The following is a 24749-nucleotide window of genomic DNA, read 5'->3' on the forward strand; positions in this document are numbered from 1 at the left end:
GTCTAAGTTAAAGATGGTTACTAGAGTAGTAAAAATAGTATCAAACTAGCAAAGCAAGATAGCACCCCTCATGATTAGAGCTAGTGCTAATTATTTAAAACTTGACTACTCTAGATGGGAACAATGTGACTTGAACTGAATTTTGGAACCTTGGAATGATGAAGCATTCCATTGAATGAATTTTGAAGGTGAATATGACTAAGAGAAGATGGTGATTTTTGATAAAACCGATATTGGTTTGAATGCGATACCTTTCCAATTATTGAGTACCCCCACAATACCTGATTATGGGTAGGGCTTAACTGGAAGTTTATGCATCTTAGTATGGGTTCCCTCTGAACACACATCATAGGGGTTATGCTTGAGGCTGCCTCCGTTGTTGAGAAAAGATGTGAATTGAGGTGAATTGTACGGCCAAGCCCTGTGCAGTTCTCAGGTTGACAGTTGGTCCTCACTGGGAGGCCAAGCTCATGGGGAGAGGTGCTCATACTAGGATTTGTAAGTGAAAGGTTATGGTTGATGATCCGCGTATTGTGTTACGATGATTCGGGGTAATCCCGACGGATGAAATCAAATGTTGTGGCACAAGTGTGCAACCTCTGCAGAGTGTCAATCTATTCGAATAGCCGCGTTCACGGTTACGGACGGTTGGAAAGGCCATACAGTTTCCGATATCAAATTCTTGAAAATGATGGTGAAATGAATTGTGAAGTGGTGAATTGAATTGAAATCACCACTTGAATGGTGGGAATGACACTAATGTTCCCACTTGAGTTAGTTAGCACATGAGTAAGGTTTTACTCAAATACTTGTGAACTAAAATTGGCTTTATGCAAATAAACTAGAGCTTAGCAAACCTTACTAGAAATGTCTAGCACTTAAATTAGTATTAGTTTGCGAGTACTTGAAGTACTCACGGCTTTGTCCCTGGCTATTCAAATGGCCAGAGTATGAAGATGAACAAGGAGATGACCAGCAGGACGCCTACGACAACTAGGAGTCTTCCGACGTCAAGCGTTGGCCTGTGGACTAGAGAGTCCTTGTATCTTACGCTTCCGCTATGAACTTGTGTTTGTTCGTTGATCAATAGATCAACTATTCGTGTAATATGGATGATGTGATTCCAATTGTAAGACATTATGGTTTGTAATGAATGATGACTGTGATACTTAACTATTATGCCTCGCAACAACAATATTCCTGGGATTGCGATGTATGACATAATAGGCATCCAGACTTGAAAATCCGGGTGTTGACAGATATTGCCCCTCCTCCGTAACAATCACATCAAGATGATACTGTGAGTAGGGTAACACTTCAATTTTTATTTCCTTATTCCAAAACAAACCAAGCCCGCCGCTACGGCCAGAGCTGCAAATAGCAAAACAATTATCAAAACCTAAAGAACCTGATAAATTCTCCACACTCTTTTTCTGTAGCTGTGTCTCTACTACATATAAGAATGCCGGAGAGTGGAGATTCACGAGATCACGAATCTCGCGCACTGTCGCAGCGCCCCCAAGTCCGCGACAGTTGGTACTAAGGACACTCATTTCGACTGGCGGCTCTACACCCTGGGGGCCGCCTCACCAGTCATGGTCTTGTCCTTCCTTGGGGTAATATCCTTCTTTGGACGCTTCTGTTCCCTCGCCGACGGTGGGGGTGGGGGTGTGCCCTCCCTTGGAGGGTACTTCTTCCCCGAGTCATCTGCTTTATCAAAGTCTAGCATCTGTCTTGCCCCTCCTCCCTCCTCAACCACCGTGATACCAGACTCCCTCCATTGGAGTAACAGAGGCGTTTGAGAGTTGCCATCCGTCGAGCTTGAACCTTTTGCCGGGCTTCTCTCAGTCAGAAGGGCCTCTGCTGACGACCTCTTCCTATTGTCAGAGGCTGCCACCCATTCTCCACGACCCCTCCCTCCAGCTCGCCCTCCACGCCCAGCCTCGCGCCCCCTGCCAGTTCCTCGGCCTGCATGGTGCAGACCCCTTCCAGGTCCATCTGGACGCTGGCCCTGGCTCTCTCTCGTAGTGTTAGTGTGACCACTACCATGAATCCGGGCGCGGTTCCACGGAGTATCTGTGAGCAGCCATTTCCCGTACTTCATATCCTCTGGTTTATGCACACCAGAGCCACACTCCTCTTGCTCATGACCCAAGATACCACACACCTCGCAGAAACGGGGAACCTTCTCATATTTCACCCTCATGATCACATGTGCCCCATCTTCTGGCTTAAAAGAGACAAATCTCGTGAGATTTTTTTCTAACATCCAGCCATACTCTCACACGTACAAAGTCTCCTGCATCCAGGCCTGTACCATTCATGTCCACGGTGATCACCTCACCGATCCTCGCCGCCAGTCGCGTAATCAGTTGCTTCCTGTGGTAAAGTTCAGGAATATCCAGTATCCTTACCCAAGCATGAATACGGTTTAGCTCCACCGCCGTAGCCCGGCAGCTCCCATCATACTTCTCAATGAGTAAACCTTGATCCCAAAACAGCCATGGCCCTTGCTTCGTGATCTTCTTCCAATCTCCCAGGCAACTAGCCTGTACCAGAAATCTATTCCCATCTATATCGCGGAAAGACACCTCCTGTGCCGGTGCCCACGCGAACTTCATAGTCCTTTTCAGCGAGATAGCACTGAAGGTTTTTGGGGTGAGTAGACGCATCACCGCCATCCACTTCCACTACGGCAAAACAGGGCTTTGCCGTGCAGCCCAAACGCACGGCAAAGGGACAAACCGGCTCGGCAAAGCCTTTGCCGTGCGGCCGTGCACGGCAAAGACTGCTCGGCAAAGATCCGCCCGGCAAAGGGGTCTTTGCCGTGTGTCGCGCGAAAGTCGCACGGCAAAGGCTTTGCCGAGCGACGCAGCGTTGCCGTGAGCTGTGGCCTCGTTGCCGTGCAGATTCCTTTGCCGTGCGTTTGGCCTCTTTGCCGTGCGAGTTTCTTTGCCGTGCGCTTCCTCTCCAACTCGCACGGCAAAGATTTGGCTTTGCCGTGTGCTTCTCTTCCACCATGCACGGCAAAGGTAGGTACAGCAACGTCAGGTGGGCAGCGTGGGCAGCCTTTGCCGTGTGCATGTGCACGGCAAAGAGTGCCTTTGCCGTGTGCTGTGGCCTTTGCCGTGTGCATGTGCACGGCAAAGATTGTGCAAATTTTGCCAGAATTTTCCTGCTTCCCCATTAATCCCTGCATATGCAATTCACAAATACAAATAACAGTCCAGATACACATATAGCACAATATATAGAGTATTGCATCATCAACAACATAGTTCATATCCAACAAAGTCCATACAATAGTTCCAAGTCGCATAATTAGTTCATACAAGCAACATCAACATCAAAGTCTCCAACATAGAATGTTCCAAGTCGCACAACAAGTTCATACACAAGCAACATCAACCTTGGCCTCTTCCTTGTCCTTCTCCACTTCCTTGTCCATCTCCACTTCCTTGTCCTTCTCCACCTCCTACAAGTTCATAGATATCTATGCATAAGTGGCATGGAATGGCTAAAATTGACATGTAAGAACTAGGATTGACATGGAAGAAGTAGAATTGATATGGAATGGCTAAAATTGACATGGAAGAAGTAGAATTGACATGGAATGGCTAAAATTGACATGGAAGAACTCGAATTGACATGGAATGGCTAAAATTGACATGGAAGAACTAGAATTGACATGGAATGGCTAAAATTGAACATAATCGCTAGAATTTGGATGAAATGGCTAAAATTCAACATAATGGCTAAGGATGACATGGAATGGCTAAAATTAACATGGAATAGGTAAAATTGAACATACTGGCTAAAATTGACATGGTTGAATGGCTAAAATTCACAAGTGACATGGTATGGAAGAATTAGAAGTGTAGGAGAACTCACCTAGAAACTGCTGCAGGCTCCGGATGATGCCCGTATTGTTGACGGTCAAGCCAGGTGTCAGCGGGCTCTGACTTGGCGCTACCGGAGGAGCGCCATCACAGCCGGATCAGGCTGGGGATCTGCAATATCCAAAGTTCGGTTAGACAACAAACAAGATTGAGACGGAGATATTAAGTTAACCACTTACAAAATGTGGGAACATAGGAGGACACGACGTGCTAGGACCACTACTCCCCGGTGGTGAAGTCAAGACGGTCTGGTTCATGAACATCTCATTGGAACATCTGCCGTTGTTGCATCTCGCTGCAACATCTGCCGCTGCATCTGCATGTTCTCCCTAAGCTGCTGCATCTGCATCTGCTCCTCTTGGTGCCTCCGTTCCCTTTCTTCCATCTCCGCCTACGTTGTGTTGCCGCGATGTCAGTAACATTGCAATGGAAAACATGTAATGAAGCGTAGAGGATCGACGAAGAACTTACCCGTAACTTCTCGATAGCTAGGTCCGAAGCCCGTGGGCGGGTCTCTACCCGAGGCTGCTCGCTCGTACGCCCACGACGGATCTGGCGTAGAGATGGAATGGTACTTGGGTCGACTAACCCGTCAGCAATCCATAGGCGGCCACCCTTCTTGCCTTGTCCCGCAAGCACCGCAACCTCAACGTCAAACTCTTCGGTGGTTGGGTCGGCGTCTTCGCCGTGCTTGTCCTTGAACTTCGAGCGATGCACGCGCCACACCGGCCCTCCGCTAGGTCGTTGACCCACAAGGACCCCGTTTCAGGATGCGGCTCCTTCCTGGTCTTCGACTTTTGGAAAAAGCCAAACAAGTTTGGTGCCACGCTGTCTTCACTTCTGCCAAAAGAGTACATGCAATTAAGTGAAGAGGGAGACACTTGCGGGGCTAGCAATAACATAAAACGAAAGAATGAAGAAACCACTTGCTCACCTCATCCCGCAAGGTAAGGGCCAAGTTCTTGCTGCCCAGGACATGTGATCCACCTCCCATCTCTCGAACGCTTCGCTTGCCCTCCTCGTGCTTCCGGCGTACTCGCGGGATGTCCACCATATGACCATCGCAAGAAAGCACGCCTGTCTTCCCCGACGCATCGAGGAGGGTGCTACATACACAAGATAGACCCATTATTAGAACATAAACTACATGAAAATGCGGAAATAAATAACACATCGATGCTAATACCTGCAGGTACCGCCATGGTGCCATGAGCGTATCCCGACAATCAGCCTTACTCATCCAAACTTTGCGCTCGGCGTGCCGATCGCGGGCCTTGCGGACACGTGCCTCGTAGTGCATGCCAGTCACCCTCACCCTGCACAACTCGTGTAAGATAACGTCGCACGCAATTTCCTTGCCCTCAGCCCTCTTGAAGTATTTCTCGCAACCATGCACATAGGTAAAATAAGATGAATTAGAGCAACTATTGGTAGCCAAGAAGTGTTTGAATGCTAAGAAGCCAAAAGTCACGTACCCGAAGTGGCGGCCACCCCGCTCTTGCATGTTTTCGTACTTGCCGCTAGGATCTTCCGCGTAGCTGTAGTGCTTCCAAGTCCAAGCCACGTCGCGGCCACCAGTAGGGAGATTGACAATCCCAGGGAAATGCTTCCTAATTATGCCTCCAAGGATGTTCGGGTACTCACGTGTCGGCTTCCTCCTCGGGTCGCCATACTTGAACATGCTGCACAACGAAATGCCAAAATCAGTATGCATGTGATAAAAATATGTATAATGATAAAAATTTCAATAATGGAATGCCAAAATCAGCATGTACCTCTTTCCAGCGGGCACGAGAACAACATCGCGGAAGGCCCAAGTTTTTAGCTTGGGGAGTTTCGTAATCCCGCGCCTATACGGCTTCTTGTCCCGTGGTTCCAGCCTCTCCTCGGCTGCAACGTACACCTCCTCCACCGGCGGAGACCAAACTAGGGTCGGGTCTAGCTCCTGCGGCATACCCCCCAGCCCCTCATCCTCCTCGAGGTCCTCCCCACCGTCCTCCCCACCGTCCTCCCCACCGTCCTCCCCACCGTCCTCCCCACTGTCCTCCCCACCGTCCTCCCCACCGTCCTCCCCACCGGCCTCCTCGTCCCCGCCCACCGTGCTCCTCACCGTCCTCCTCGTCCTCCCCACCCCACTGCTCCTCGTCATCATCCTCGGCTGGGGGAGGACTAGGAGAAGGGGTACGAAGTCGCCGTGGCTGGGCATTCTTCCTCCGTGGTGGAGGGCTAGGAGGAGCGCTAGGAGGAGCGCTAGGAGGACGTGTCTGCGACGACGAACCACTCGAAAGTCCCACAAGCTCAGCCACGGCCTTGATCTTCTTTTTGAAACCTCCCTTTCTTTTTCTTGGCGGCATGTTTCAATCACCTGCAAACACAATGAAAAGAGTGGTTTATTAGTATGCAATGTAAACAGATGAATATTAGTGAAATCAACAATAAATAGCACATAGTTCAGTACATAGATCATAGTTTATTACAAATAGCACATAGTTCAGTACATAGGATAGCCTCACAATTACAACTACATAGATCATAGTTTATTACAAATAACACATAGTTCAGTACATATATAGGATAGCCTCACAATTACAACTACATAGATCAGTAGCCGTTGTCGACATCCGTAATCGGACCACATGTTTCATCATCATCAGGCTCAGCGAACCAATAATCATCGACGAAACCTGGAGGTGGTCCATTTGGACCTAGGTCAATGCCTGCTTTGAACGCCTCGAGCAAACTAAGGTCTTCTACGGCACACACATCCTCAGCTTCATATTCTTCATTGTCTTCCTCCATAACCGCATCTTCTTCTTGCTCATCGTCTACGACCATGTTATCAACAACGGCCGACAAGTCGATAGTGAAATGACCGGGGAGCCCTTCTTCTTGATAAAAATCAACACTCCTTGCTGAGGGGTCTACGCGGCGGTAATCATCCTTGTTTGGCGGGGGTGGCCTAATGCGTGAAGGAACCGTCATCACAACATCCCATCCATGTAGACGTTTGGTCGGGTTTCGGCACGCGTACGGGAGATAGAATACTTGGAAGGCTTGGGTGGCCAAAATGTACACGTCCTCTCCCTTATAAACAGAGCTTCTTTCAACTTCGACCAATCCATCTTCAGGATCCCGTCTCACGCGGCGTGGGTCGAACCAATGGCATTTGAATACGACGGGATTTAGCCCTTTGTCACACCCGTAATTCAGCTCGTATATACCCTCGACTCTTCCATAGTAATGGAGTCCATCATCACCTTGACATACCACCCCGCTATTTATTGTCTTCTTGTTTGGACGGCTTGTTGTGTATTGATGGGTCTGGAAGCGATACCCGTTCACGTCATAAGAATTGAACGAGTCGACGGAATGGTTGAAGCCCCTAGCAATTTTTCGTAGCAAGGGATTCATGTCTTTGTCAGTTCTTGCCTACAAGATTAGGACGACAAGTTTAGAACAAGAAATGTCGGCCGAAATGTCGACAGTGTACAAACAAATTTGGATAGGATAGTACCAAACCACAGAACCAGCTACTGAAACCGTGACCGCCGCCCTTATCGAAAATTTCCTTGGATTCTTCTGAGGTAGGATCCCTGTGGGTATACCTCCAATATTTAGTCGTGAATTGTCTACAACAGTGAACGGAGGAAGAGTTAGCCACGAACATACGATGAATGTTTGCGAATAACTAAATGGTTAGCACTTACTTGATGTACGGCTTCACTTCCACCATGGTGTTCAAGACATATGAGTGGATCAACTCCCGCTCATGTAAATTCGTTGTGTACGGCTTCGAGCCACTTGACTTGCCGCCAAGCCCTATGAAGATGCTAAGCTTGGGTACATCTTCATTGTTGGCGGCATTGTAACGGAGGACCGGGTTGTGCTTTGTGGGAATGTTGGGATCATAGTGCTTAGTGGTGAAGTTTGCCACCTCCACGTTCAGGACTGCCTCGGCTATGGATGCTTCGATCTTGCATTTATTGCCAGTCATCTGACGAAGCTTTTGTGTTTCTCTCTCGGGACCAAACTGCCAACGGCCCCAATTCGGCCCCCCCTTTAAGCATTCCTTCGCGAGGTGGAGGATCATATGTTGCATCGGATTAAAGAACACTGGAGGAAAGATCTTCTCTAGATCGCAAAGCAACATGGGTGCCTGTTCATCCAGCTTCTCAATCACTTTAGTGTCTAACTCCCTAGCACAAATCTGGCGGAAGAAATAACTCAACCTCGCTAGCACTCGCCAAGTCTTCTCAGGGACATAGCCTCGGATCATCACCGGCATTATCCGCTCAATCCATACGTGGTAGTCATGACTCTTCAGTCCTTGTACTCGCAACGTTTCAATGCTAAGACCCCTCATCCAGTTGGCTGCGAACCCATCAGGGAAAAACAAGGAGTCCTTCATCCATTGGAAGACCTCCCTTTTTTGGGCCTTTGTGAGGCAGAACGGAGCGTGTGGCTTAGTCCAAGTTTTTTTGGCACCTTGAGGTGGCTTCATGTTCAACTCTGGCCTATCGCACAACTTTTCTTGGTCAATTCGAGCCTTTATGTTATCCTTCGTCTTCTCAGTGTCCACTATGGTGCTCCAAATGGCTTCACTGATATTCTTCTCGGTGTGCATTACATCAATGTTATGCGGGAGCTCCAGAAACTCAAAGTAAGGAAGCTTCCAGAAGCACGGCTTGTGGGTCCATTGGTGTGTCTCCCCATATCCCAAGAAACCATTCCCATCAGGGTTAGGCTGGAGAGCGTCTAACTCGGCCTTGGTTTCCTGTCCGGTCTTCGGAATTGGCTTCGGTGCATGGACAACGCGGCCTTTTTTGAAGCTCTTTACATCACTCCTGTATTCATGGCTCTGCTCAAGGAACTGTCGAGCTTCATCAAAGCAGGAATACTTGCCACCCTTGTTTAGCCAGAAGAAAGTCACGGCTTGCCTGCACTCCGGACAAGGCCACTTCCCATGTGTACACCACCCGCAGAACAAAGCACGTGCTGGCAAGTCATGCAGAGACGTGTGGTACCAGACATACATATCGAAGTGTTCCTTCTTTGCCGCGTCATAAGTTCGGATCCCGCGATCTTCCCACCCAAGAAGCAAGTCATCAATCAGTGGTTCCAGATACACGTTCATGTTCTTACCCGGGTATTTCGGTCCTGGGATTATCATCGACACAAACATGTACTCTGATCTCGTGCAGACGCCAGGGGGTAGGTTCAGGGGAATAACAAACACTGGCCAACAACTGTATACCGCAGCCGACATACCATATGGATTGAACCCATCGGTTGATATCGCAATTGCTACGCTCCTCGGGTCACCGGCTTTCAGGGGATATTTCTTGACAAAGTTCTTCCATGCAGTACCATCCGACGGATGTATCATCTTGCCACTGTCTGGTCTGATCCCTTCTACAGCCCACCTCATCTGCTGCGTATCCTCGGTCATGAAGAGCCGCTGGATCCTCGGTAGGACTGGAAGATAGCGGAGGATATTCTTGGCAACCGTGGTCTGCCTCTTCTGACCATCACCATTGGTGTCAACCTCAAAGTACCTAGAGCTATTGCAATGGATGCAATAGTTTGTGTTAGCATGCTCTTCTCTGAATAGCATGCATCCCTTTGGACAAGCGTGTATCTGCTGAGATGACATCTTGAGGTCACTGAGCAATTTTTTCGAATAGTAGAAGTTTTGCGGCAAGAGGTGCCCTTTCGGCAGAATGCTGCCAACGAGGACCAGAAGTTCATCGAACCCATCTCTGCACAGATTCCTGTGGCACTTAAAGGCCAAAAGGCGAGCGATGGCATCTAGTTGGGTAACATCTGTATTTACGTGTAGGGGTTTCTGCGAAGCAAACAAAGCCTCGTAATACTTCTTTGTGTTTTCCTCCGGCTCCTCACTTGTCTCCGCATCCCTAGATGTCTCCGCCTCTACATGAGGGCTTTCAGGCACATTACCATTAGCCAAGTTCTCTAGGCACCTATCAAACCCAGTATCATATTCTCTCGTAGGCTGAATCTGCCGCACCTCCTTCCTAGCACGTTTCTTCGCCTTTTCTCCATGAAAAGTCCAAATCTTGTAGGACGGTTTGAACCCAGACTTGATCAGGTGAAGACTCATAGTTTCCTTGTCCTGTGTTTTTTGGTTGTTGCACTTACTACAAGGGCAAAAAACTGTCCTGGGTCTGCTAGGGATGTCAAACGCTCTGTCCACGAACTGCTTGGTCTTTTCTCCCCATTCCTCAGTATATTTCCACGGACCAATTCTGCCATCGTACATCCAGTCACGATTATCCATCCTCTAACCAGCACCAAAACAGACAAACTTAGAATTTTTATCAAACATGATCCGCATTTTAATTTTTCCTTTTTTACGCATGCATCAACCTGAATCTCTACTAGGTGGGCTCCTAGCAGCCGCCGGATCCGTAGATTGAGTACGTTCTCCCTGCTCTACCTGATCAGTCAGATTTCGGCAGCACCTCCCCGCTGCTCTCCCGATACACGTCTCGCCAAAAAGCCGAGAGGGGTGTGCATCCGGAGAACAACGGGGAGGCGCTGCCGAAATCCTGACTCGGATCGGGGTAGAGCAGGGAGAACGTACCCAACTACGCATCCGCCGACTGTCCCGATAAATGCCGTAAGAGTTACGCTTCATAATATGCGAGACCACTAATGCATATTTATCCGCGTAACCCTTACGGTCGGGAAGAGACGCCTAGGTAACGCGACATACTTGGTGATCTAGACCAAAAAAAAACCTAGGTACGAGAGAGGCGAATGGATTCTCACCCTCGAAGCGTGATCGACAGCCGGCGAAGAAGATCCGGGACGCCCCCTCAAAGACCCCCGTGACCACCTCGAAGAAGATCCGGGACACCCCCTCAGAGACCCTCGAGACGCCGCCCCCCGTGTCCTCCTCGAAGCATCGCCTGCATAGCGACAAAATGAATTACTATGCAAGCCTCCAAAATTTATTTGACAACTTTAAATTATAATTTCTTTGCATCACATTACCATATTTATTTTAGCTACCTAGATAAACTATTAAATTAACATGCCTAAACAAAATCCTAAATTACACACTAAATCCTAATAAACATGCTAATTAGCATGCAAATTGACAAAATCCTAAATTACACACTAAATCCTATATTACATAAAAAATGCTAATTAGCATACAACTATATCATATACTACACAAAAAATGACAAAAAAAGCTCACCTAGTCACCCTGCCGCCATTGGAGGGCTAGGCCGCGGGGGGCGCCGGAGCAGGCCGGCAGCAGGGAAGGCGCGCGGTGTGGGGGCGTCGGGCAGGTCGCGCTCTTGCGCGAGGAGGGAAGGGCGAGGCGGAGGCGGCGTGCGTGTGGGGGGGCAGGGCGAGGCGGCGGCCGGCGACGGCGTGTGGGGCGCAGGCGAGGCGGAGGGAGGCGGGAGGCAGGTCAAGGCGGCGGCGGCGCGATGGGAGCAGGGGGAGGCGGCGCGACGGGAGCAGAGGGAGGCGGTGGCGGCGGCGCGACGGGGAGCAGGGCAAGGCGGCGGCGGCGCGATGGGAGCAGGAGGCGGCGGCGCGATGGGAGCAGGGCAAGGCGGCGGCGGCGAGCCTGTGGAGGGCGGGGCGGCGGCGTTGGCGGCGGCGCGACGGTAGGCGGTAGGCGGTGGCGGCGGCGCGACGGCGGCGTGCGTGGTGCGGCAGCTGGGAGCGGGGCGCGTGCGTGGTGTGTGTTTGTGTACGTGTGGCTGTCGGTGCGTGGGTGTGGATAGGGTTGGGCCGCCACCTTTGCCGTGCCCCCACCCCTTTGCCGTGTGCCTCGCCACCTTTGCCGTGCCCCACCTCTTTGCCGTGTGCCTCGCCACCTTTGCCGTGCAACCAACACTTTGCCGTGCGCTTGTGCACGGCAAAGACTTCTTTGCCGTGCAAAGCCAGCTTTGCCGTGTGCCTGTGCACGGCAAAGACCTCTTCACCATTTTATACTTATCGTTAAGATTCAAATATATTTCAAAATTATATTAAACCTGTATTTTAGCATGTGTATTATTTAATAATGTCATTATCATGATATACTACACGGATGAAGCCTCGCGCGGTGAAATCTACGGGGTAGTGACCACCGGGGCACGCAGACCGCCGATTTCGGGAGAGAACGACCGCCGGTGGCTACAATGTGCCAAAGTGTGCCAAACCTGGATTTCCATGTGTATATGGTCTAATCAAAACTAAACCTACCAAAAAGTATGTTGGTGGAACCTCCCGCGGAGAAATCTAGGGGGGTAGACCCCCCGATGCACGCAGACCGCCGTTTTCGGGGGGGAACTACCGCCGGAGCACCGGAATGCCACCAACACTTGCATGTGGACCTAGGATATGTGTGAAAGTGTGTTGGAAGGTGTGATTCACCAAATGGTGCAAGGCATAGCTCCCATGTGTGAGATTCCTCTCTTTCGGGCGATAACACTTGGAAGATTCCTCGACTTGTAGGCTGAAGTGTCCCGCTGCGGGTATACCGGTGGCTATAGTGTGCCAAAGTGTGCCAAACCTAGCTTTCCATGTGTATATGTCCTAAACAAAACTAAACCTATCAAAAAGTATGTTGGTGGAACCTCGCGCGGTGAAATCTAGGGGGGTAGACCCCCCCGAGGCACGCAGACCGCCGTTTTCGGGGGGGAACTACCGCCGGAGCACCGGAATGCCACCAACACTTGCATGTGGACCTAGGATATGTGTGAAAGTGTGTTGGAAGGTGTGATTAACCAAATGGTGCAAGGCATTGCTCCCATGTGTGAGATTCCTCTCTTTCGGGTGACAGCACTTGGAAGATTCCTCGACTTGTAGGCTGAAGTGTCCCGCTGCGGGTATACCGGTGGCTATAGTGTGCCAAAGTGTGCCAAACCTAGCTTTCCATGTGTATATGTCCTAACCAAAACCAAACCTATCAAAAAGTATGTTGGTGGAACCTCGCGCGGTGAAATCTAGGGGGGTAGACCCCCCCGATGCACGCAGACCGCCGTTTTCGGGGGGGAACTACCGCCGGAGCACCGGAATGCCACCAAAACTTGCATGTGGACCTAGGATATGTGTGAAAGTGTGTTGGAAGGTGTGATTAACCAAATGGTGCAAGGCATTGCTCCCATGTGTGAGATTCCTCTCTTTCGGGCGACAGCACTTGGAAGATTCCTCGACTTGTAGGCTGAAGTGTCCCGCTGCGGGTATACCGGAGGCTATAATGTGCCAAATGGTGCCAAACCTACCTTTACATGTGTATATGGCCTAACCAAAACCAAACCTATCAAAAAGTATGTTGGTGGAACCTCGCGCGGCGAAATCTAGGGGGGTAGACCCCCCCGATGCACGCAGACCGCCGTTTTCGGGGGGGAACTACCGCCGGAGCACCGGAATGCCACCAAAACTTGCATGTGGACCTAGGATATGTGTGAAAGTGTGTTGGAAGGTGTGATTCACCAAATGGTGCAAGGCATAGCTCCCATGTGTGAGATTCCTCTCTTTCGGGCGATAACACTTGGAAGATTCCTCGACTTGTAGGCTGAAGTGTCCCGCTGCGGGTATACCGGAGGCTATAATGTGCCAAATGGTGCCAAACCTACCTTTACATGTGTATATGGCCTAAACAAAACCAAACCTATCAAAAAGTATGTTGGTGGAACCTCGCGCGGTGAAATCTAGGGGGGTAGACCCCCCCGAGGCACGCAGACCGCCGTTTCGGGGGAACTACCGAGGAGCACCGGAATGCCACCAAAACTTGCATGTGGACCTAGGATATGTGTGAAAGTGTGTTGGAAGGTGTGATTAACCAAATGGTGCAAGGCATTGCTCCCATGTGTGAGATTCCTCTCTTTCGGGCGACAGCACTTGGAAGATTCCTCGACTTGTAGGCTGAAGTGTCCCGCTGCGGGTATACCGGAGGCTATAATGTGCCAAATGGTGCCAAACCTACCTTTACATGTGTATATGGCCTAACCAAAACCAAACCTATCAAAAAGTATGTTGGTGGAACCTCGCGCGGTGAAATCTAGGGGGGTAGACCCCCCCGAGGCACGCACCGCCGTTTCGGGGGAACTACCGCCGGAGCAACGGAATGCCACCAAAACTTGCATGTGGACCTAGGATATGTGTGAAAGTGTGTTGGAAGGTGTGATTAACCAAATGGTGCAAGGCATTGCTCCCATGTGTGAGATTCCTCTCTTTCGGGCGACAGCACTTGGAAGATTCCTCGACTTGTAGGCTGAAGTGTCCCGCTGCGGGTATACCGGAGGCTATAATGTGCCAAATGGTGCCAAACCTACCTTTACATGTGTATATGGACTAACCAAAACCAAACCTATCAAAAAGTATGTTGGTGGAACCTCGCGCGGTGAAATCTAGGGGGGTAGACCCCCCCGAGGCACGCAGACCGCCGTTTTCGGGGGGGAACTACCGCCGGAGCACCGGAATGCCACCAAAACTTGCATGTGGACCTAGGATATGTGTGAAAGTGTGTTGGAAGGTGTGATTAACCAAATGGTGCAAGGCATTGCTCCCATGTGTGAGATTCCTCTCTTTCGGGCGACAGCACTTGGAAGATTCCTCGACTTGTAGGCTGAAGTGTCCCGCTGCGGGTATACCGGAGGCTATAATGTGCCAAATGGTGCCAAACCTACCTTTACATGTGTATATGGCCTAACCAAAACCAAACCTATCAAAAAGTATGTTGGTGGAACCTCGCGCGGTGAAATCTAGGGGGGTAGACCCCCCCGAGGCACGCAGACCGCCGTTTTCGGGGGGGAACTACCGCCGGAGCACCGGAATGCCACCAAAACTTGCATGTGGACCTAGGATATGTGTGAAAGTGTGTTGGAAGGTGTGATTCACCAAATGGTGCAAGGCATAGCTCCCATGTGTGAGATTCCTCTCTTTCGGGCGATAACACTTGGAAGATTCCTCGACTTGTAGGCTGAAGTGTCCCGCTGCGGGTATACCGGAGGCTATAATGTGCCAAATGGTGCCAAACCTACCTTTCCATGTGTATATGGACTAACCAAAACCAAACCTATCAAAAAGTATGTTGGTGGAACCTCGCGCGGTGAAATCTAGGGGGGTAGACCCCCCGAGGCACGTAGACCACCGTTATCGGGGGGGGAACGACCGCCGGAGCACCGGAATGCAACCAAAACTTGCATGTGGACCTAGGATATGTGTGGAAGTGTGGTGGAAGGTGTAAAGCTGCAAGAAATTGCACCAAATATGTGGGGGCGATAACACTTAGCAGACACCGAACCCCCGTTAATTTGCTCCGAAACCCTGATATGTTGGGGGGAGGGGTCGATGAAGATGTAGATTACTTGTTTTATCGGTATACAGATTGTATTAAGTAACACTAACAAATAGTCTACAAAAAGTAAAAACTAATTTTACAACAAATATAAGTATTAATATAAATATGAATACTACAAAAGAAGGGAAAGAAATGAAGCGTATGTGTGCAAAAACGCACGGCAAAGGGTTGGCCTGCACGGCAAAGCCGTCGTTGCCGTGCATGCATCTTTGCCGTGCGCCTTCGTGGCCTCTTTGCCGTGGGGGGTTACTTTGCCGTGCGCCATCTGGCTGCTTTACCGTGCGGGGATGCTTTGCCGAGCGCCGTGCTGGCTCTTTGCCGTGCGCTGCTGGTTTGCCGTGCGTCGCCCCGGAGCCACACGGCAAAGAAGAACTTCTGCACGGCAAAGGGCACTGGAAGCACACGGCAAAGACCCGTGCACGGCACTGAGCTTTTTTCCCGTAGTGTTCGTCTCTTCCTTCAGGGACTCAACTTCACTCTTTGCCACGAAGAAGCCCTCAATGTCTTTTCCTTTCAGATTTAGGCTCAGCAGCAGTTCTTCCAGGGATGGCTCCGCCGCCCCCCGATCCGCCGCTTCACTTGTTCTTTCCGCCGCCATGCCAAGATCAGATCCGAAAACCTCACCACAGGGCGAAACCACCAAGGCCGGGAAGTCGAACTCGCCGACCCCTTGATCAGCCCGAATAGCCCGCTCGTCGGAGATAGATGTATCTGACCTTGACGTCGGATGCACAGCCCCTTCCCCGGAGATCGCAAAGTCGCCGGCAGGGTAGCGAAACCCTAAGGTATCTTTTTTAGCTAATATGACCGTGTAAAAAGAATTACTACATAGGACAAAGTTAAGACGGATGCAGGCTGCATTTGGTGGTACTACACTTTCTTTCTTTTGCCAGACTAACCTATTGGCGGGTCCATTTATCTTGCCTGTTGTATATTCCCCTCTTAGCCCAAAAAGGCCCAAACAAACAAATTGTCTTCTTGCACCCTGTTTCCTCACCTTCTCACTTTGTCGAACTAAATCCGGCCTCACGACTGTACCCACGGTTTTGTCAACATGTCTTCATCCATTCCATTGTTAAACTAGTAGCTATAAATTTGCAACTATAAAGTGTTTTCTTTTTGTGGAGGAACTGTAAAGTCGCCTATGTATAGTCAGTCCCTAACTCCCTATGATAGTCCCTAACTCCCTATGATATCAGTGAAGCCTAGCTAAACCCTGAAGGGACGTCCTTAACAAACAGATACAGGCCTTGTTCTAGCTGGTACACTACCAGCATATGGTTACAAACTCAATGGCGGGAAGGGGATCGTTTTCCCTAAAATAGGAGTAGGATTGATTATGTCCGTTTTATCGGCCGATAGATTCGGCCCAAATCCGTCTCTGGAATCATCGGCCGTCAAGACGTGGCTGCGCCAGCGAGTTTCACCGGGCGACGTCATGGAGCCCAATCCCCTGCGCCATCACGGCGGACGTGAGGAATAACGAATCAACGGTAACCACATAGACCTCCCTCCGGAAACCACAGAGAAGCCCTCCTCGCCATGACCAGGCGTCACGCAAGCAAGAGGACAAAATCCAGCAACCATATAAGCGGCCCCTCCCCTCTCGTCTCCAAAAGTTCGAGCTCCCCATTTCCCATAGCTACAGCTGGAAGAAGCTTGCTTAGCCAGTTCTTCCATCTGTAACTAGCTTCCTCTGTCAGATCTTCGAATTCGAGGACTGCTTACCAATCAAGGATAGATAACTATAGCTAGGGTTTTCTGTCATCCGTTGATCGCGTCCGTGCTAGCTAGCTAGGCGATGATCATGTCCGATCCGGCCATGCTCCCGCCGGGCTTCCGGTTCCACCCGACGGACGAGGAGCTCATCCTCCACTACCTCCGCAACCGCGCCGCCGACTCGCCGTGCCCCGTCTCCATCATCGCCGACGTCGATATCTACAAGTTCGACCCATGGGCCCTGCCATGTTAGTATACTCGCTCCCTCTACACTCACGCGCGACATGATTCATGCATGATCGCTCGATCGCTCAATCGATCCCCAATCGTGATCAAGTAATAATCGTCGGTATTTCTCATGATTTTACAGCCAAAGCTACCTATGGCGACAGGGAGTGGTACTTCTTCACGCCAAGGGACCGCAAGTACCCGAACGGTGTCCGGCCGAACCGCGCGGCGGGGTCCGGCTACTGGAAGGCCACCGGCACCGACAAGCCCATCCGCAGCAGCGCCACCAACGAGAGCGTCGGCGTCAAGAAGGCGCTCGTCTTCTACAAGGGCCGCCCGCCCAAGGGCATCAAGACCAACTGGATCATGCACGAGTACCGTCTCGCCACCGCCGACGCGCACGCCGCCAACACCTACCGCCCCATGAGGTTCCGCAACGCCTCCATGAGGGTAAGTCGTCAGCAAATACTAACATATGAACAAATCAAATCATCATACCACCTGAAACCCTAGATTTTAGTACTCCATATGTCGATCGATCTACATGTACGTCGACCACTGGCATGGTTACAAATTTGCTGGCTGCGCCTGCTCGTGCGCTTGCACCGTGATTTTTCTTGGAGGATATTTCTGGTACGGGTTCATCTCGTCGGCACGTCAGTTTCGCCAATATCGCATCGGTTTGTGCAGTGGCTTGCCAGTGGACGCAAGAGCTGCTTTAATGTGCGTGTGTCGTTTAAAGAAATGTTCTTTAGGCATACTTGGCATGGTTGCGCCAAGTCAATAGATCCGACAGTGATAGGCATGATGCCTACGTGTTAATGACTGATTCATCTGCACCTGATCGTCAATTGTAGATTTATCTGTTAATTTTCCAGATCCTTCCTAAATTTAACTATCCGTGTGGTCGATCATATATGCAGCTGGACGACTGGGTGCTGTGCCGGATCTACAAGAAGACCAGCCAGGTGTCGCCGATGCCAGTGCCGCCGCTGTCCGACCACGAGCTCGACGAGCCGAGCGGCGCCTACCCGATGTCGAGCGCCGGCATGCTCGTGCAGGCCGGCACCAGCAGCTACCCGCTGCAGGGGACGGCTGCGGGCACGCAGAGGATGCCGAAGATCCCGTCCATTTCAGAGCTGCTCAACGACTACTCGCTGGCACAGCTCTTCAACGACGGCGGCCATGGGGAGATGCCACGGCACGACCAGCACGGCGCCGCCCTCCTCGGCCACCCCATCATGAACCAATTCCATTTGAACAGCAGCATGTCCCAGTTTGCGCAGATGGACTCGTCGGCGCCCACGTCGACGGCAGGCGAGGGCGCTGCCGGGAAGCGCAAGAGATCGTCGGAGGACTGTGGTCATAATGGGTCCACGAGCCAGCCGGACAAGAAGCCGAACGGATCTTGTTTCGGTGGCGCAACGTTCCAAATAGGCAGTGGCAACGCCTTGCAAGGGTCAGTAGGCACGGGCCATCACACGCTGCTCCCTTTCTAACATGGGGATCGGATGAACTGATGGTAGATAGATACTATACTGCTGCTTATTCATTCTGAATTATACATGGTGCACGGGAAGAACAACTGTGGGGGTCTATATATTGCACCACATATATAGGTCTGAATTAGACAAATCATCATTGGCAAATATATAGGGAAAAGGATTGTAATTGTAATTGTGTGGAATGACTAGCTAGGTCCTTGGATCACACAGTAGTTGATATATATGGTTTGTAGTGTGTACACAATATTTTTGACTCCGAAGCATATAGTAATATTAAGTACTTCAAGATTAACCACCAAGCTAGGTAGGGCTTGATAAGGCCTTGACATCGACGTACTGGAAGTCTGTAACACCAAAATGGAACCGGCCTTGCTTATACCGATGTATGTAAGACAGTGGAAACATATTCTTTAATGGAGCAATTCATTATGTCATGTTCTCTTATTTGTACTCCACAATACTGTTTCTACTTTTTCGCAAAATAAATAAATACTGTTTCAACTGCAGAAAGAGAGGAGAAAATCACCACAACGAATGTCTGTTCCAAGAACATAATTAATCCATTCAGAAGAAGGGAAAAAAACCCTGAAAAGCACACATAAAAGGACGGAAACTGAAAGAAGAATATGGGGAACCCGGGAATTTAATAATTGGCCCAAAGTAGGCAAGTTGTGGATGGCGTTTAGCTTTCAGTTCAGGTGGCCGATGGGTGAAGAGCTTTTGATTCGGCTCAAGCTTTTCTTCAGAATGGCTAAGGGCATCTCCAACCGCGCCCGCGCGTCCGTTTGAGTCGAAACGGACAAAACCGCGGCCTAGCGCGGGGACGCACCGCAAAAGCGGACGGCCGCGGCGTCCGGATCGACGCAAACCCGGCCCAAATAATGGGCCGGGTTTGAGTGGCCGCGGATGGCACGCGCCGTCCGCTCGCGTCCGGGTGCTGGTCGCCTCGTCTCCCTGGGGCCCACCTGTCGGTGACCAGGGAGTCTATTAAATGGGGACTGGACGACCTGCATCTCCATCGGCAGATCCGTCCACTCCAGTCCCACTCCACTCCCCGCAGCGAAACCGCCGCCATGGCCAAGCGACGGTTCGCTTCCGCCAACGATGACGAGGCGGGCAGCAGCCGCCGTCGCCCGCCGGCGCTGCGGGCTGCGGGAAGAAACCGCGGCGGCCTCCACATCGGAGAGGCCACCCGCGGCGGTGCGGCATTGCCGCAACCGCCGCCTCTCCTGCTCGAGCCGAAGCCCGAGTCCTCGGAGGAGGACCCAGACCTCCGCGCCGCGCTGATGATCTCGGCGGCGGAGGAGGAGGCGAAATGGCCGCACCTCCGAGATGGAGGAGGCGGCCCGGCGGGAGGTCGAGGAGGCGGAAGGCTGGGAGCTCTACGCCCAGGCCCGCCAGGCGCGACGGGAGGAGGAGGAGGCGGCGCGGCGGGGAGGAGGCCAGGCGCCGCGCCGACGAGGAGCGCCGCGAGGAGGAGCTGCGCAGAGGCCAGGCGCCGCCGGCGCCGCTAGGGAGGGCGTGCGCCGCGCCGGGGCAGAGAGGCGACAGCGCCTCGGGGAGGAGGCGCTGCTCCGTGCGCCGCCGCAGCCTCGGGTGGCTCCGGACCCCCACTCGGCTCGGGAGGAGGCCCCGTGGTCTCCGTGGCCGGAGTCCCCGGCGCGATCGAGCCACAACAGCGCCTCCCCGCCCGGGGACGTCGTCCACGCCGACGACGTCGCCGACGACGCCCACAGGGGCTAGGCGGCGCACCGGCGGCCACCGCGCCGCCGACCAAACCCTAATAGAGGGTTTCTAGTTTATATTTAAAAGCCCATATAGGGGCTTCTTTTGTTAGTTATTTGCCCAAAATAGGGCTATGTACAAATTTGCCCAAAATAGGGCATATGTTTAATCAAATATTGTTTAAATTTGCCATTTTCATTTTGTTTTCGTGTTTGTCCAAATATACGGTGCGTCCGCGCGTTGGGCGCAGCGTGCGACCCAAACGGACACGCGGACGTGGGCCGCTGTCCGGGTGTCCGTTCGGCCACCCAAACGGCCCAAAACGGACGGCCCAGCGCGTCCGTTTGGGTCGCGCGGTTGGAGATGCCCTAAGAGCCTTTGTCCATGTAGAATCTCGCCTGGCAACCAGGGCATCCGAATATTGCCGCGCACATCAACAAGCCCAAGAACATCGATCGGTGTCACGGAGCAAACAAAAACTAGACCGTTTTGCGGCTCTGAGTGGGATCAATTAATGGATGGATGCAGTTCAGGTCCCCTAGAGCTAGCTGAAAGAAGAGCTAATTATTGGTTTGCTGTAGCAGATTCATCATCAAGGATCATGATAAGACTGATAGATGTTGATTCCATACGGATTATTTTCTCCAAGATGTCAAATCGCTGGAACTCATGCAGCCTCTTGTTGAGCAGCTGAGCTTAGCTTAGCTGGATTCAACCCCGGGTGCATAGTTTTTCTACGGCTCTGTAAGGATCTTTCTCTTACTGTCTAATTACCATTCCTTTTGGAATGCAAAGGTACAAGTGTTTTACTGAAACAGAGGACGTTCTAATTGGCAGACTGCAGCTCATTGACGACAAGCTTTTACCTGGTAGCTTCCGGCAGGGTCTACTAGTTCCATTTTAACTCTATATATTTTTAAACGGGGACTCGAGATTCTTATCCATAGGTAAAATTTTCCATGCTGCACACGCAAGTACAGCTCATTGACGACGCACTCCCACAAGGCTCAACTGAAAACAATATCATTCGGCTCGTGCTTTATCTCCCATGCATGCAGATAAGTTTTGAAAAGGCAGAACTTATTCCTGAAACCTCTCGGTTAGACGACGGCAAACACAAGAACCCCCAACCATAGTTTAACCATTCTCACCATAGATTCAGAGGTATATTCCATCTTCCAACTCCTATCGCCCAGCCGTTTTCCCGTTCTGGCAGCTCATGCACGAGACGAAGCTGTCACGTATCCGATCACTACTGGCGAAGAATAACATTTTCTCACCGGATAATGCTAGTTAATCAGGATTTGGGCCACCTGAGAGAGCTCCCCGTTCCCACTTCCCTGTCAAACGGTGCTCCATTAACTATGAACCAGTGCTCATGAGGACCATACGCTACATTCTTAACGATTTGGAGAGCTATCGGAGTGACGGGGAATTACAGCCATGGTGGGCGTGCGCTTCTAGCGACGACTAGAATTCGTCCAGCGCACCGCGGTTCATGAGTCCATGCAGGCGGCAGGGAAACAAGGTGGAGCAGATCAGGACATGACACCTACTTTGACGCTAGCTTAGGACAAACCTTGATCACTTCGGTGCATATGATATGTTATCTTAGATAGGGCGTTAGACTTAACAATCTGCTAATTCATGATTGTTCGAGAGAGCCTTTTCAGTTAGAAAGTAATTTATGTAAATGAAGGTGGAGAGCTCGACGAGTACGCTTCTACCGAACTCATGTTAATTGCTAGCTGCCTGCCTCAAGAGTCAAGCGAAAGTAGTGCGGATGGCTGCTTTTGTGGCACTGATGGGGAGTTTACACTTTGTTTTAACAGGTGATTTGTTCCATACTTAGTTACTTGGAGTGCAAAAGAAGGCAGATAAACGGTTGGTGAAGTAAACTAGTACTGGTAAAACACATGTGCCAGCACTGCGTTTAGACTTATCCATGAACGCAATGGTATGCACTTACAAAATCTAACAAGGGCGAGGCCTGGATAGGATTTGCTACCTAACCGGATAGTATTTGCTGCCTGTCTCCTTCAAAAAAAAAAGGATTAGCTGCTTGCTTTTTCCTCTAAAAAAAGAATTAGCTACATGTAGAGGGAGTTATTTTAAACTCTTTGAGCGGACTAGCTAACTGATATTAATTTCATTATAACCAAAACTAGAGCATCTTTGCCCAGCCAAAAAATGCACTTCTCGAAGCAAAATAGAAGGGGGGGAAAGTTGATTAATCAGTTACACTTGATGGGCTGTATTGGGGTTTTGTCCAACTGGGCAGCTGGGCTATGCAAGGGAGATGCCATTCAATTTGCTCCACAACCCATTGGCGAATGAACTATTGAATATACTTTTTATATACATGTTCCCTAAAATAAACTTTTTGAGCCAAAGGAAATATATTAATATCAAGTACACACTTATTACTCCCAATCTCTACACCAACATAATATTAAGAACTCGTCAAGACGGCAAGGATGGAGTATCACTTCTTCAATTCAATCGTGTCGGCGAATTTTTTCCTCCCGACCCCCGCGACGTCCACCCAGGGCGGCTCGGGGGAACCCTAGCGCGCCGCCGCCGCCCCCTCCCCTGCTCCCTCCCTCCACCGCCGGAGGAGTCCACCGGGCGAAGCCCGCGTTGGAGGATGGCGGCGGCGGGGCTTCTCTCGCGCGCGACGGCCTCAGCTTGCGGCGGGAGCCCGCGGTGGTGCGAGGAGGCTCGGCCTCGGCGGCTCGGCCGGCGTGGCGGTGGCCTAGCTCGGCGACCCCATCCGCACCCCCGGTGGTCCGAAGCAGCGCGGCGGCGGGCGGAGCTCCGGCTCCTCCCAGATGTGGCGGCGTCGATGGCGGCTCCTAGCTGCTGTCCGACGAGGGTGGGCGGGGTGGCGGCCCCTCTCCCCTGCTTCTTCCTCTGCGGGTGGTGGTCGGCCGGTTGCTGCCGGTTGCTCGTCGCGGCGGCGTCCTAAGGTGCCAGATCTGACCGTGGCGGGCTCGGTTCGATCTGGCCCGTCGGCTCCTGCCGGCGGTGAGGTTGGTGGTCCTACGCGGTGTGGCGTCGTCGCTGCGTGGGAGGTGCTTGTGCCAGTGGTTCGCAGGCTGGCGGCGTTGTGGGTCTCCCTCATCTCCGTTCGACAACGTGGGAGTGCGGAGGTTCGGCTGCTCCGAGCGAAAGCTGATGGTGTGGCAGCTGCGGATGTCGCTATCCTCTTGGGGGCCTTCATGGAGCCTTCGACCTCCTCCGCTCCCGGAGCATAGTCTTCGGGTGAAAGCCTAGGCCGTGGCAGGGCCGGACGACGGCGTCGATCCACGTCGCTTCCCTCTTGGGGGCGTCGTCTTGAAGACTTTGTTCCCCAGCGTGCTTTCCTGAGGCTGGACTCGTACGGCATCGCGGCGGGTGGCCGGCGATGTGTGAGGTCCGTGTGGTGGCTTGTGTGGCAACGATGGCTGTGTTGAGCGATGGTATGGTAGCGTCAAGACCTTGGCTTCGGCGAGCGTCCGAACTTCTTCGTCTTGTGCTTCGCTTGCGGTGGAGTCGGAGCTGCTATGGTTTGTTGAGAGTCTTCATTTGAGCAGCGTACGATGACCTGCAGGGTGGCCCTCTGACGATGATCTTCCTCGGCGCATGTCTTGCGCTTATTCTCATCAGAGCTCGTCATCATAGTCGGAGCTGCCTGTTGCTTCACGAGGAGTCGCTTGTTTGGCGGTGGCCGGCTTGAGCTTCACGGTGCCGCTACGGCGAGATCTTGGTGGTTGGTTCTTCGGTGAAGTCGGAGAGTGATGACGATGACGTTGAAGGTCAACCGCGACGACTTCTCGCTTCGGCGGTCTGTGTATCTTGTGTGGGTTGCCAGGGTGGCTCTGTGCCCCCGCGGCGGTCGTGCTCCATGGCGGTCGTCGGGCACCTGTTTCGATTTTCGGCCGGTTTCCCGCTAATAAACTGGCCAAATTCTGTACTTCTTCTTTATTAATGAAAATGGCAAGTCTTTTGCCTTGTTTCAAAAAAAAAAAAAAGACGGCAAGGATGCACATAAAAAAAGGAACCCGACATCTAGCATTAGTTGGACTCAAACTACCATCAATGAAAATGCCCAAACTGCAAAAGAAGTTATCTACTAACGCCGCCGCCAAAAAATGAGCACTTCACAAGTTTCATTGTTGCCCATCCCAACCAAAAAACAGTTAATACGTTTTCACGCAGGAAAAAGTTTGAACTTTGTATACAATGTCTTCAACAAGAAAATTAGCAACTGCTACAACCAATAAAGGCTGTAACTAGGGTTTTCACCCTGAAAAACGAGATTGGGAACTCAAAGAGCACTGCCAAAAAAGAAGTCCCCCA

At 51.4% G+C, this 24749-nt stretch overlaps 1 protein-coding gene and 1 long non-coding RNA gene across 2 annotated transcripts; one reads left to right on the forward strand and one right to left on the reverse strand.

The window, feature by feature from the left end:
* Positions 1–3196: 3196 nt before the first annotated feature.
* Positions 3197–3969, reverse strand: LOC139839082 (uncharacterized). Its single transcript, XR_011756792.1, has 2 exons — positions 3892–3969; positions 3197–3475 (listed from the first exon to the last, which is right to left on the reverse strand). It is a non-coding gene; the product is annotated as an uncharacterized lncRNA (long non-coding RNA).
* A 12899-nt stretch (positions 3970–16868) lies between these two features.
* On the forward strand, positions 16869–19127 carry LOC127295446 (NAC domain-containing protein 58). The gene is made up of 3 exons (XM_051325403.2): positions 16869–17198; positions 17321–17628; positions 18102–19127. Exons 1-3 carry the CDS (start codon positions 17033–17035, stop codon positions 18675–18677), a joined length of 1050 nt encoding a protein of 349 aa, XP_051181363.1. The 5' UTR covers positions 16869–17032; the 3' UTR covers positions 18678–19127.
* Positions 19128–24749: the final 5622 nt, after the last annotated feature.

This window comes from Lolium perenne, chromosome 4 (assembly GCF_019359855.2).
Source record: "Lolium perenne isolate Kyuss_39 chromosome 4, Kyuss_2.0, whole genome shotgun sequence".
NCBI classification, from domain to species: domain Eukaryota; kingdom Viridiplantae; phylum Streptophyta; class Magnoliopsida; order Poales; family Poaceae; genus Lolium; species Lolium perenne.

What these genes read in the sequence shown, in the direction of transcription:
- LOC127295446 (XM_051325403.2), top strand. Translation starts at nt 17,033, where the DNA reads ATGATCATGTCCGATCCGGCCATGCTCCCGCCGGGCTTCCGGTTCCAC. An exon ending in CGACCCATGGGCCCTGCCAT is followed by an intron (nt 17,199 to 17,320) that starts GTTAGTATACTC and finishes ATGATTTTACAG; the next exon opens with CCAAAGCTACCTATGGCGAC. An exon ending in TCCGCAACGCCTCCATGAGG is followed by an intron (nt 17,629 to 18,101) that starts GTAAGTCGTCAG and finishes TCATATATGCAG; the next exon opens with CTGGACGACTGGGTGCTGTG.